At 37.4% G+C, this 15111-nt stretch overlaps 1 protein-coding gene across 2 annotated transcripts; it reads right to left on the bottom strand.

Moving 5' to 3' along the window:
• Positions 1-6061: 6061 nt before the first annotated feature.
• On the bottom strand, positions 6062-13073 carry LOC127435131 (L-lactate dehydrogenase B-A chain-like). 2 transcript variants are annotated; one of them, XM_051688344.1, is made up of 8 exons: positions 12901-13073; positions 9089-9222; positions 8541-8658; positions 8247-8420; positions 7923-8096; positions 7569-7686; positions 7300-7423; positions 6062-6706 (listed from the first exon to the last, which is right to left on the bottom strand). In XM_051688344.1, exons 2-8 carry the CDS (start codon positions 9215-9217, stop codon positions 6539-6541), a joined length of 1005 nt encoding a protein of 334 aa, XP_051544304.1. In that variant the 5' UTR covers positions 9218-9222; positions 12901-13073; the 3' UTR covers positions 6062-6538. The 2 variants fall into 2 exon arrangements, with proteins under 2 accessions (XP_051544304.1, XP_051544303.1); XM_051688343.1 differs by having other exon boundaries at positions 9089-9225; positions 12901-13072.
• Positions 13074-15111: the final 2038 nt, after the last annotated feature.

Raw genomic sequence — 15111 nt, 5'->3', positions numbered from 1 at the left:
AGAAACGTCCTATTCGCCACAGACAGATACACATGTAAATAAGGTCAGAGGATGTCACCGTCGACTATGCTTTATACTGAAGGAGAAGAGCAGAGCGCATGGGTATGTTCACTGAAGACAGAGAAAGGCGCAGTTGTGCTCCATAAGCTTTCATTTTCAGCAATATGAACATCAAGACACTGTTTCTTTTCATTTATGCAGTGATCTGTCAGTGCACAACTGTGAGAGCACCATTCACTGACATGGATACACCTGAGCGTGCCGGCATTTCAGGTAAACGAGATGGATTTCATATGAATTTATCAAAATACATACTTGAGAAACAAAAGAACTAGAAACCTATGGTGCCTAGATTCCGTCATGGATTAAAAAAAATTAAATAATAAATAAATAAAAAAATAAAAAAAGAGGAAAAAAAGAAAATAAATAAATAAAAAAATAAATAGAGGAAAAAAATAAAATTTCTCGCTCGTTATGAATTTATATAACGTAACTACCACTTTATTTCTCGTAATTGTGACTACCTCGCAACTGCAACAATTGTGAATTTATTTCTCTCAATTGCGACTTTATTGTTTGCGAATTAATCGAAATTGCGACTACCTTGCAGTTGCGACAATTGATACTTTATTTCTCATAATTGCGACTCTCATAACAGTGACTTTATTTCTCATAATTGCGACTATCTCATAACAGTGACTTTATTTCTCATAATTGCGACTATCTCATAACAGTGACTTTATTTCTCGTAATTGCGACTGTCTCATAACAGTGACTTTATTTCTCATAATTGCGACTATCTCACAACAGTGACTTTATTTCTCATAATTGCGACTATCTCACAACAGTGACTTTATTTCTCGTAATTGCGACTATCTCACAACAGTGACTTTATTTCTCATAATTGCGACTATCTCACAACAGTGACTTTATTTCTCATAATTGCGACTATCTCACAACAGTGACTTTATTTCTCATAATTGCGACTATCTCATAACAGTGACTTTATTTCTCATAATTGCGACTATCTCATAACAGTGACTTTATTTCTCATAATTGCGACTATCTCACAACAGTGACTTTATTTCTCATAATTGCGACTATCTCATAACAGTGACTTTATTTCTCATAATTGCGACTGTCTCATAAGAGTGACTTTATTTCTCATAATTGCGACTATCTCATAACAGTGACTTTATTTGTCATAATTGCAACTGTCTCATAAGAGTGACTTTATTTCTCATAATTGCGACTATCTCACAACAGTGACTTTATTTCTCATAATTGCGACTATCTCACAACAGTGACTTTATTTCTCATAATTGCGACTATCTCACAACAGTGACTTTATTTCTCGTAATTGCGACTATCTCACAACAGTGACTTTATTTCTCGTAATTGCGACTGTCTCACAACAGTGACTTTATTTCTCATAATTGCGACTATCTCACAACAGTGACTTTATTTCTCATAATTGCGACTATCTCATAACAGTGACTTTATTTCTCATAATTGCGACTCTCATAACAGTGACTTTATTTCTCATAATTGCGACTATCTCATAACAGTGACTTTATTTCTCATAATTGCGACTATCTCATAACAGTGACTTTATTTCTCGTAATTGCGACTGTCTCATAACAGTGACTTTATTTCTCATAATTGCGACTATCTCACAACAGTGACTTTATTTCTCATAATTGCGACTATCTCACAACAGTGACTTTATTTCTCGTAATTGCGACTATCTCACAACAGTGACTTTATTTCTCATAATTGCGACTATCTCATAACAGTGACTTTATTTCTCATAATTGCGACTATCTCACAACAGTGACTTTATTTCTCATAATTGCGACTATCTCACAACAGTGACTTTATTTCTCATAATTGCGACTATCTCATAACAGTGACTTTATTTCTCGTAATTGTGACTATAAACTACGCAACTGTGAATTTCTCCATTATCACATTTTCTCCAATTGCGACTATCTCACAAGAGTGACTTTATTTCTCGTAATTGCGACTATCTCACAAGAGTGACTTTATTTCTCATAATTGCGACTCTCACAACAGTGACTTTATTTCTCATAATTGCGACTATCTCATAACAGTGACTTTATTTCTCGTAATTGCGACTCTCTCACAACAGTGACTTTATTTCTCATAATTGCGACTATCTCATAACAGTGACTTTATTTCTCATAATTGCGACTCTCACAACAGTGACTTTATTTCTCATAATTGCGACTATCTCATAACAGTGACTTTATTTCTCGTAATTGCGACTATAAACTACGCAATTGTGAATTTCTCCATTATCACATTTTCTCCAATTGGGACTCTCACAACAGTGACTTTATTTCTCATAATTGCGACTATCTCATAACAGTGACTTTATTTCTCATAATTGCGACTCTCACAACAGTGACTTTATTTCTCATAATTGCGACTATCTCATAACAGTGACTTTATTTCTCGTAATTGCGACTTTAAACTACGCAATTGTGAATTTCTCCATTATCACATTTTCTCCAATTGCGACTCTCACAACAGTGACTTTATTTCTCATAATTGCGACTATCTCACAACAGTGACTTTATTTCTCATAATTGCGACTATCTCATAACAGTGACTTTATTTCTCGTAATTGCGACTATAAACTACGCAATTGTGAATTTCTCCATTATCACATTTTCTCCAATCGCGTCTCTCACAACAGTGACTTTATTTCTCATAATTGCGACTATCTCATAACAGTGACTTTATTTCTCATAATTGCGACTGTCTCATAAGAGTGACTTTATTTCTCATAATTGCGACTCTCATAACAGTGACTTTATTTCTCATAATTGCGACTATCTCATAACAGTGACTTTATTTCTCCAAATTGCAACTATCTCATAACAGTGACTTTATTTCTCATAATTGCGACTATCTCATAACAGTGACTTTATTTCTCATAATTGCGACTATCTCATAACAGTGACTTTATTTCTCATAATTGCGACTATCTCATAACAGTGACTTTATTTCTCATAATTGCGACTGTCTCATAAGAGTGACTTTATTTCTCATAATTGCGACTATCTCATAACAGTGACTTTATTTGTCATAATTGCAACTGTCTCATAAGAGTGACTTTATTTCTCGTAATTGCGACTGTCTCATAACAGTGACTTTATTTCTCGTAATTGCGACTGTCTCATAACAGTGACTTTATTTCTCATAATTGCGACTATCTCATAACAGTGACTTTATTTCTCATAATTGCGACTATCTCATAACAGTGACTTTATTTCTCATAATTGCGACTATCTCATAACAGTGACTTTATTTCTCATAATTGCGACTATCTCATAACAGTGACTTTATTTCTCCTAATTGCGACTATCTCATAACAGTGACTTTATTTCTCGTAATTGCGACTGTCTCATAACAGTGACTTTATTTCTCATAATTGCGACTATCTCACAACAGTGACTTTATTTCTCGTAATTGCGACTATCTCACAACAGTGACTTTATTTCTCGTAATTGCGACTATCTCACAACAGTGACTTTATTTCTCATAATTGCGACTATCTCATAACAGTGACTTTATTTCTCATAATTGCGACTATCTCACAACAGTGACTTTATTTCTCATAATTGCGACTATCTCACAACAGTGACTTTATTTCTCGTAATTGTGACTATAAACTACGCAATTGTGAATTTCTCCATTATCACATTTTCTCCAATTGCGACTATCTCACAAGAGTGACTTTATTTCTCGTAATTGCGACTATCTCACAAGAGTGACTTTATTTCTCATAATTGCGACTCTCACAACAGTGACTTTATTTCTCGTAATTGCGACTCTCTCACAACAGTGACTTTATTTCTCATAATTGCGACTCTCATAACAGTGACTTTATTTCTCATAATTGCGACTCTCATAACAGTGACTTTATTTCTCATAATTGCGACTATCTCACAACAGTGACTTTATTTCTCATAATTGCGACTATCTCATAACAGTGACTTTATTTCTCGTAATTGCGACTATAAACTACGCAATTGTGAATTTCTCCATTATCACATTTTCTCCAATTGCGACTATCTCACAACAGTGACTTTATTTCTCGTAATTGCGACTATCTCACAAGAGTGACTTTATTTCTCGTAATTGCGACTCTCTCACAACAGTGACTTTATTTCTCGTAATTGCGACTCTCTCACAACAGTGACTTTATTTCTCGTAATTGCGACTCTCTCACAACAGTGACTTTATTTCTCGTAATTGCGACTCTCTCACAACAGTGACTTTATTTCTCGTAATTGCGACTCTCTCACAACAGTGACTTTATTTCTCATAATTGCGACTCTCTCACAACAGTGACTTTATTTCTCGTAATTGCGACTCTCTCACAACAGTGACTTTATTTCTCGTAATTGCGACTCTCTCACAACAGTGACTTTATGTCTCATAATTGCGACTATAAACTACGCAATTGTGAATTTGTCTATTACCACATTTTCTCTTAATTGCAACTTTATTGTTTGTGAATTCATCGGAACTGCAACTACCTCGTAAATGCTACAGTTTTGACTCTCTTAATTGCAACTTTATAATTGCCACTTTATTTCTCTTAATTGCGACTACATACACATTGTAGTTGTGACGTTTCTCGCTATTACCACGTTCTCACAATCGCAAATGTAGCTATTTATCGTATCTGCAACTTTATTTCTCGTAATTGACAAGTTTATTACTCACAATTACGACTTTATCGTAATTGCGTAATATATATTTATAATTTCTTAACGCAAAATACGCGTAAACTTACACGTAATTATGGTAATATATAATTGCAGTAATATGTAATTGCGACTAGGCTACATCCTATAAGCTACACAGTTTATAGCTAAAACAATTGTGGGACAAAGTCGAATTACCTTGGCCAGGATAAGAAATGGTTTATAATAATTAAAAAAATTATTTAATAATAAAAACATAAAAAATCTGTTTCCCGCATTCATGCGCTGAAAATGATAGCCGATCTTACATTTCAGATTCCATACCGGCAAGATTTCATCACTTTCTCTCAATGAAGCGGAGGGAATGGGACGATTCCGATGTTTCAGACGACGCAAGCCTTTGCTTTATCACCAAAGAATCGAGTCAGATTTCCTGCAAACATCGGTTAACACGCAGTAAATTCAATTACAATCCGTTTGGGCTGCGCTTTGGAAAGCGAAATGAAGCGATAACTACCGACACAGACAGATCCAAACACAAGCACCTTCTGATATGATACTTTATTTGCGAAAACAAGAATTTTCCTGAAAACCGCTCTATCAGATGGATGGTTGAAAATTGTGGTTAATTTTTGGCACGATCTGCCTTTAATTTCTCATAGAAATGTATGGCGCACTTGTTTGTCAAGTTTATGTAATTTGTGCAATAAACTTTTTATATTACTTACTGGATTTTAGTAATCCAAATGTGTTTGTTTCACTATTGCTGGGATAAAAATCGAAGCTTTTAGGCAATCACACCTATTCTTATCTCATTGAAATAAAGGTTTTTGCCACAAGTTGCCAAACATCTGTAGGCCTATTTGTACCCATGTAAATGGTAGCCAGCTGGCAGGAAGCTTTGCAGTGTGTAATCCTCTCTCCCCTGGCCTCAAGAGGTGCACTAGTGACTGGCTAGTGCGCACTAACAAGCGAGCCTGTAGCCTCCTTGTTAGTGCACTCGCCTCCCATGCCAGAGGCGCCAGTTTGATTCCTGCTTGGAGCCGAGCAGTACTGGTTCCAGTGGTGCCATGACCCAGATGGGAGTAAGGTTTAGGGTGGTGAGTGTAACGGTAGGTGGCTGTGTAGTGTGTAAACCTCACTCCCCTTGCCTCAAGAAGCATACTAGGAGATGTAGCCTTTAGCCTTCTCGTTAGCACACTTGCCTCCAATGCTGGAGACGCAGGTTCGAATCCCGCTCGGAGCGGATCGAGCAGGACCGGTTATACCAATACACAGCTAGAGATCATTAAAAAAAAAAAAAATGTCCACAGTACAGATTTGGTCAGGTTTCAACAGGTTTATTAATTTATGAACTTCAGTTGTCATCTTCTACAAGCTCATTAATATGACTGACACTTGCAATATGATTCAGAAGGCAGAATACATTTGTGTCTTTTACTTCAATCCTCTCTCAATTTAGAGAACGCATGAGAACATTCCCTAATGATCTCACTAAATTGTGTCAAGAAGAGGTGTTGGTTCTTTCTTCATTGCCCACAAAGAGTGACCAAGTTAACAAGTGCAGTTGTGAAGAATTGAACAAATTCTCCTTTGATCATAACAGAAAATCATATCAGAAGAGACATTCCTCATTTTTGGATTATGCCTAGATGGACCACCATGGAAAAAAAATACTACAAAGTAACCATACCCAATAGCAAGTGAGAAGAGAGGACAGAGTGTGTGTTAAGATTCTGAGGGAGTGTGTTAAGGAGTTATGGACCGGAGTGCATGTTGTGCCCTCTGCAGATGTTCTACAGGTCCTTCAGGTCTTTTTGGATGCCCCACAGAGTATCTGCACTCTTCTTGAGCTGAGCGATTTCTTCGTCAGTCAGGGTCATATTGATGACACTTCCCACTCCGCTGCTGTTAAGCACACAGGGCAGGCTGAGGTACACCTCCTCACCAATACCAAACATGCCCTGCAGATAACATAGGAGCCCATTTGTGATTAATTACTGCTAAAATGCATTAGAGAATAAAATGTACTCACTAATCATGTGCATCTCTACAAAATGGAATAGCCTACCATGCAGATAATTGTGAATGAGGAATTCATAAAAATAATAATAATAAAACAAGATTGTTCAAATCATGTTGCAAAGGAGTGTATTTCTTAAAGTTCCAAACGCAAGTTTGCAAGGAGCTCATTCATCTTGGCCTGCCAATCATAACCCATGAATATACAAGCAGCTGCTACTCAATGCCTATACCAATTATTTATTCAAAATTGTCTTTCCATTTCTTTCTTTGGTCATATAGTGCGTGTCTGTTACCAACACACAGCTATCATATGCCTTAAGACTTGGAATAGAGCACAAGTAACATTAACTACTTTTATGGTGGTTTTTGATCAGTTGGAGCTTGACCAACATGGTCATTATAAACTGTTGTCTGGTTAAGAGCAGTGTGAAAATGTCCTTTTGGCACAAGGGTTTGGAACAGCAGGGCGAGTAATTCATGTCAGAATTTAAGGGTGAACTATTCTTTTAAACTGTGTGTAACCGCCGCTCACCTTCACCATGGTGGAAACTGGGTGGACCCTGTTCAGGTTCTTCACCAGGCTCTCGGTCAGGTCAGCCACACTAAGGCCGATGGCCCAGTTGGTGTATCCCTTCAGCTTGATTACCTCATAAGCACTAGGAGAAGCCAACAGTAATTAACTGAACTATACTTTAACCATCCATTAATCCACCCTTCTGTGTTGTGATCCAGATTCATCCGAGCTATCAAGATGAATATAGATCCATTTCCCCAATTGCCCATCAGTGGGATGTCCTCTACCTGTCCACAACCATCTTGTGAGCATCCTTCCAGTTCTCAGTGTCTTTATCTGTGCCAATATCAGGGTTGAGTTTCTGCAGGCTGACTCCAGCCACATTTGCTCCACTCCATACAGGCACTGTGAAACACAACAGAACAGCAGCTCATAAACCAACACACAGTTCTAATTTCCTTTGTATTAGAAAACAATTACACAATCCTAGCCGTTAATCCACGTGATGCACAAGACTGTACCGACAGGTCCGGGTATTGCACATGCTCAGACATGCACTACTCTTACGACACCCACATCTACCCCACCCTATTTATCTCTTCCTTTTCCCCACCCCCCATCCCTTCAGCTCTCTCACTCACCGCTGGAGTCTCCATGCTCTCCCAGGATGTAGCCATTGAAGCTGCTGGAGTGGATGCCCAGTTTCTCTGCCATGATGTGGCGGAAGCGGGCGGAGTCCAGGTTGGTTCCGCTGCCAATGACACGGTGCTTTGGCAGGCCACTCAGCTTCCAGGTCACATAGGTCAGAACATCCACTGTAGGAACAGAGTTAGGATTACAACAGGGAGGGTGAAAAGACACAGCTCAAATAAAATTAAAATATTTTTCAATCACTTCAAAAGAAGTTTCATGAATTAGTGTAGGTAGTATATAAAACAATGTCAGCATGTTCTAAATGTGTTTACCTGGATTGGACACCACAATGAGAGTGCAGTCAGGGCTGTATTTGACAATCTGTGGGATGATGTGTTTGAAAATGTTGACATTCCTCTGCACCAGGTTCAGTCTGCTCTCACCCTCCTGTTGACGCACTCCGGCCGACACCACAACAATACGGGAGTTAGCAGTCACGGAATAGTCTATCAAATCAAAAGCAGCAAGAATGAATGTGACAAAGTCATGGCAATGTATTAAAAGTATAATCAATATGATAGTCTGTAAACAAAGAGTTAGTACCATACAATGCATATGCATCTCACCCTTATCGGCAACAATCTTTGGTGTCTTAAGGAAAAGGCTGCCATGTTGCAGATCCAGCATCTCCCCCTTCAGTCTGTCCTCCACGACATCCACCAAAGCCAGTTCATCTGTCAGTTCCTACAAGACACAAAACAGCCTGTGGGTTAACACTTACTTTAAACCTGAAATGTGGGATTTCTGAGGCACTAGCCTCAACAAACAAAAGAAGAAAATAACTGCATTAAATGTTTCACAAATACCCCCCCCCATCCAACAAATGTTATTAGTTGAGCCATTGCTGCTATGCCCAACTGGTTTGGACGCTCAAATCAAACAGAGCAATCCTGAGAGCACAATTTTTATTTTTTTGTGGAAATCAACCTACAAATGGCTTATACTTGTCTCTTCACATTTAACTGGGACAGGAGGAAGTTTTAAAACATCAAACAGTTGCATCATTTTAAAATACCCGACACAATTTTAGTTATCTGAAGGGATTAGTTTAAAAAAGCTGTGTGTAATCATCAGCTATTTGTAGTAGTTAGTGCTTGAGAAGAGGTACTCTTACCCTGAGCAGGATGCTGACAGCACATGCCATGCCAACCTGCCCCACACCAACAACTGTCACTTTGTTCCTTGGGGGCTCAGCAGGGCCGCTGGCCAGAGGGGTGATCAACTTCTCCATTACTGAGGCCATGATGTCTGCTGTAAGCAGGGGACAAAAAAAAAAAAAAAAAAAAAAATGAATAAATGTTCATAAAATGTAAAAAAATAAATAAAAAAAAAAAAAAAAAAAACTGTACCACCTCTGAACCATAAATAAACAGGTATGCCAACTCATGAAAAAAAAAAAAGAAAAGAAAGTCATAGCAGGTATCACAGATGTATATTTTCAGTTGATTTGTTTGTTGTATTGTAAGCTTTTTTTGTTGCATTTAAAGTTTTTTTTTTTTTTTTTTTTTTTTTTTTTTTTTTTTTTTTTTGTCTAAGCTTAAAGGAACTCTCAAGTGATTTTAAAAAGGAAAAGTTGGCCAAACAATTTGGGCAAATAAGCTTCAGGAAATAGTGACTATAGCTGTAAGGAGGGTAATTCGCATCCCTTAATAAAAAAAAATAAAAATAAAACAGTAGCAGCCATCTACATCCACATTAATCCGGATACATTTGAAAATAATATTTTTGTAAAGCTCTCCGTCCACACTGCCGTTTTAAAGCATTTTCCAAAAGTTTCTAGACCACACTGAAGCGTATGAAAACTCTTAAATCCCCTTAATGCGCATGCAGGGAAAAATAAAAAAAAAAAAGCTGCTCTATGTATGGTCTGAAACGCAATTGTCCTCGTGTTCGTCGACGGACAGAAATTCAGAGTAAAACTTCCCATTGCCTTTGAAGGAATGCAATGTGAAGTTTGTACAAAGTAACATTCATCTTTAACAAGGTTTTCAAAGTGGATATCAGGCACAACAACACCGCTACAACATGGGCCACCATCTTGACTGTTTTAGGTTGAATGGATCACATGACAACAAATACGTCATCGTTTTCAGATATCTCCATTTCCCTTGTCCACACTACAATGCGAAGATGGCTTTCAAAATTTATCCACTTGAGAGAGCGTTTTCACTTTCAAAAACGCCATATCAGTGTGGACAGAAGACCAAAACAGAGAAAAACATGCGTTTTTAAACGAAAACGTATTAGTGTGGACTGTGGACGTGGACTAAGTTTTAGGTACAACTTGACATGGTCAGACACTAAAGCTGGGCCAAGATGATGAGGTCCGATTCGATGAGTAAAACATTACGCCGCAGAGCAAATTACCCAAACCAAAATTAGGCCCTAGAGTCTGGTCACTTGGCCCCTACTTGCTATATCTAGACAAACGAAGTGGTTCTTCACATGTCAAGATAAATTAGGCAAACCTTTTTAGCTCCATTGATTATTTTTAGGTTTGGCCAAGACACACATCCACACACACCATTACTGATAAAATCGAACTTATCTATTAAACTAATTTACATTATCAGAAATCCAAAATAGCATCACAAGCGCATACTTCTGCAATTTAAGAAATCTTCACAAAGCTTACTGATCAGTTTCTTGCATGTGCAGTGTGCTACTTTGGAAAATGACTTTAAAATTCCATTAACATGAACTCGTACGCTGAAACGGGACCTTTGCAGAGTCTCCTTGATGCAGTATATAAATTACAACCTAGACAAACCTAAATAAGACATCACAGCACTGGCTTATGAGCATATAAACTTTCTAACACACAATGCTTGCGACACTAATTCTCCATGCACTCAAAGTAAATGTTATTTACTGCATTTTTCCTTATCCGGGCCATATTAGCCAGCATGACATGCAGTTCTCACGGGTGTCGTTATCTCGAAACCTTATCTTGAATTGCTGATAATGAATCAAACTTATTTAGTGAATGGCGAGTCTATTGTTTTATGAGCTGGCTGGCATTGTTGTTAAAAAAAAAAAAAAAAAAAAAAAAAACACAAACACCTCTCTCTACTTACTGCTGGAAGCCCATTGAGAACTAAAGAACAGTCAAATCTGTGCTTAACTTCATTCATGACCTCCTAGGCTAATAAAATAACGAGTAGACCATAATATTGGGAAAGAAAATAGTAGAGTATGCAATGCCAAACCAAAAGATAGCATTTTTAGGTCTATAAAAAGGTTTGATTATCAGGTGGCAACTGTATATGAAACAGAACTGGCTAATAAATGTAGTAAATAGCTATCTAAATTTGTGTTATATTCAATAAAGTTCCAACAATCACAGTCATTAGTGAACGAACGAACGAATGAATGAATGAATATTAAAACAGGAAAGGTATGAGAACTGTCACAGCTAAAGATTGTTCAAAGGACTAATGAACTGGCTTTAAGAAATATTATCATCATCATCATCATCAAAGGGATACTTTGCCCAAAAATGAAAATTTGCTCATTTACTCCTCCTCATGCCATCCCAGATGTGCATGACTTTCTTCTGCTGAACACAAATAAAGACTTTAAGAATTTCAGCTCTGTAGGTCCATACAGTGCAACTGAATGGTGCCCATACCTTTCAAGCTCAAAAATAAATAGCATAAAAGTAATCCATATGACTCCAGTGGTTTAATCCATGTCTTCTGAAGTTATATGATAGGTGTGGGTGAGAAACAGATCAATATTTAAGTCCTTTTTTTTAACTATAAATCTCCACTTTTACTTTCACATTCTGAAATCGAAGATTTATAGTAAAAAAATATTATATATATATATATATATATATATATATATATATATATATATATATATATATATATATACACACACACACACACACACACACACACACACATTCATCTGTTTCTCACCCAAAGTGATTGCATCGCTTCAGAAGATATTAAACCAGTAGAGTCGTATGGATTACTTTTATGCTGCCTTTGTGATTTTTGGAGCATGAAAGTTCTGGTAACAATTCACTTGCATTGAAAAGACCTTCGTTCGTGTTCAGCAGAAGCAAGCAACCCATACACATCTCGGATGGCATGAGGGTGAGTAATGAAAAGATAATTTTTATGTTTGGGTGAACCATCCCTTTAACAACAATAATAAATACAACTTCATAAGAATTTAAGCATAGTTATTCGTTTAAAATATATTAACGGTACATAGCTTGTGGGCATTATGTAACATAATAGCACAATATTTTTATATCTGATACAGCGCTCATAAACCCTGTTATGATGCAACCGTCCTTAAAACGTCCTTGATCATTCGGATGCATGTTGCGATTGAGTTTAAAAACGAACAGTAGCGACTACAATTATGCATTCAATTGGGCTACACGTAATTAAAGATTGAGTAATTTATGCATTCGCTGTTTGGCCGACAATTCGAGGCCGAATTCATGTTCAGTGTGCATTGACTCCATGTCCATGCGCGCGCAGGAGTTTAAGTGCATGAGGCATCAGCGTCAATTGCTCTTCTTAAAATAAGGTCAACAAGAAGACAGTTTTATATGCACAGTCTGTAAGCCAATGCATCAAAAGACGCTAAATCTCAAGATGTGCTGTTGCGGATGTTTTAATCACAATGTAGCCGTTGATTTATCCGCCCCTTCTCAATGTCAGCGATACACGACACTGAAATAGTTACTTCGCACCATGACGACGGAACAAAATAATAAGTCAGAAAACTGCATTTGATTAGGTATATACGAAACAGTAAAACAGCATCAAACATTGGGGCTCAACTTTGATTATCTTCATCCTAGAGGCTGCACGATGAATCATATAAAACGCCCGTGGTTTGCTATAGCAATAAAACCTCTATGAGATTATAAACAAAAAACGAAATAGCTGGCGTACATACATTTGTTGCAGGAATGTTAAATGTGCTTGTCTCCTTGGCTGCAGGAAGGGCAGTGTGGCTGCTGAGCACCGAGGAGCGTGAGCGTGCGTGGTCGCGTGACTCGTAGAGTCTACAGGGCTTCCGCGAGGAGCAGGATTTGTGCGTTCAGCTCTACGCTCAATTCGTATGCGCGCGGCGCAGAGAGCGTATGACCTGCTACTACCAATGCATGCAATGAACTTAATCAAATGAAGAATGTGAAAACAACAGGCCGGCCCCCTTTCCCCTTGGAGGGTTGCGTCTTCAACCATCTTGCACCTGTGTGAGATCTGTATTAGGTGATTGCAAGGTCTGTCCATGATGCAACATATCCCAAAACATAATCAATTTTTTTTATTTTACAATTAAGACAACAAAGAGTAATTGCATTTACTCATTTAGATTGTTTTGGGGTAAACAGATCATACAGGTTGTGGGTTGCTCGATGAGGTCCCTAAAACTGCATGGGGTTGTGTGTGTGTTATGCAAACATGAACTGCAAAGGCTTTGAACTTCGATAGTAAACACATCCAGATCTAGGTGACATAAGCAGTGAAGTCACTCGTAACTCAATTGTTATCTTTAAATAAAATCCAGAGAATCTGTGAGTCTGCTTGGTCCATTAAAGTGTTTATATAATGAAAAAATCCAGTTTTACTCAACCTTTCTATTTAAAAATCTTCAATGTACTCTGCAAACATGCACACATTTTCCATACTCATAGCTATAATATAACTCTGTTAACCTATATGACAAAATAAGTGGCTTTAATGCCTTTATTGCATTTGGGAGTCACATGAATTAGCACACGAGACCACTACTCCAGTGTAAGAAAAGGTGTAAATTAAAAAGTATTTAAATGAGTAAGAATCTAATATATGTTTCTGAAGCATCACGCTTTATATGTTCAATATTGTTCATACTTTGTTCATACATTTTTATAAACATATAAATATACGTATACGTATCTTTATAGTAGGTATATTTTTGGATGTGTTGGAGTAGCAATTGATAGAGTACTTTAAATAGAACACTTTCAAATATATGAACAAAATATATTCTTTTATTATCTTTCTCTGAATCGACCCATTTAGGTATGGCATCAAATGTTTGTGCTTTGCCACCTCAGCAACAGCCTGCCTGTTTCATAAACAAAGAAGACTTCCTTAAATCCCTAACATGGGGACCAATGAGGCCTCAGGTCCACCCACTAGTTTGTCCAATAAGAACATTGATCAGCCAGAGACATCTGAGCGGCATTAAGGGCATTGTTGTCATAGGGTGCACAAGCTTAGAGAAGAATGCATAAAGACAAACTGACAGCAAGTAAAAAAGAAAGAAAGATGATAGAGAAGAGAAAGAGTATAAGAACAAGAGAGAAGAAGAATAGAGAGAGGGAGATTACTGGGCAATCTCCCTGGGCACCTTGCTGTCTAGTCAGTGCTGGGTTATATTGTGTAACAGGGAATGTGTATTACATAGCTGTTAGTGCCCTTCTATGCCTTGCCATCCTGACAGCCACTAAAACTGAGCTGCTATAAATATACTAGAGACAGTGTTTGGAACTTAATGCATTCAAACCCTTTTCAGCCACAATACACTGAATACACTGAAAGTGAATAGTGCAAATGATGACTTTAAACCAAGTGTGAGAAATGCAGATGTCATGAATATCATCACGATGACTAGATATACTCCAGATTAAAAGATTAGAGTGATTTGAAAGTCTCTTACACACCTCCGAGATCCATATGCAGCTTTTCTGCTGGGGTTCATGCAAAAGAAAATCCATAGTTCACTGCTAAGCATGCTCAGATCACATGATATTTATCTAAAAACGGTCAATCCTGCTATATTTAGACATATGGGTCCATATTATTTTGAAAATACTCAAATACAACCTTTCATATCACCAAATGCATTATCACAGGGGTTTTCAAACTGGGTTCTAGGGACCTCCAGGGGGCCGAAAGTGGGTGCTAGGGGGTCTGGAAAAAATGTCACCAAAAAGTGTAAAAGTTTTGACTTTATTACCGTTTCATTCTGAAATTATGATATTACGTGTGTATGAGTGCCAGTGCTGATTAGCCAACATGGACGGCCCACTCCATCACATACTGACAGCCAAAGTAAGAAATGGGCATACAATTAATTAAATTCGGTATTCAATTTAATATATTAAAAATAAATAAA

Source organism: Myxocyprinus asiaticus, chromosome 45, assembly GCF_019703515.2.
Source record: "Myxocyprinus asiaticus isolate MX2 ecotype Aquarium Trade chromosome 45, UBuf_Myxa_2, whole genome shotgun sequence".
NCBI lineage: Eukaryota > Metazoa > Chordata > Actinopteri > Cypriniformes > Catostomidae > Myxocyprinus > Myxocyprinus asiaticus.
This window is presented reverse-complemented; position numbering and strand designations above follow the sequence as displayed.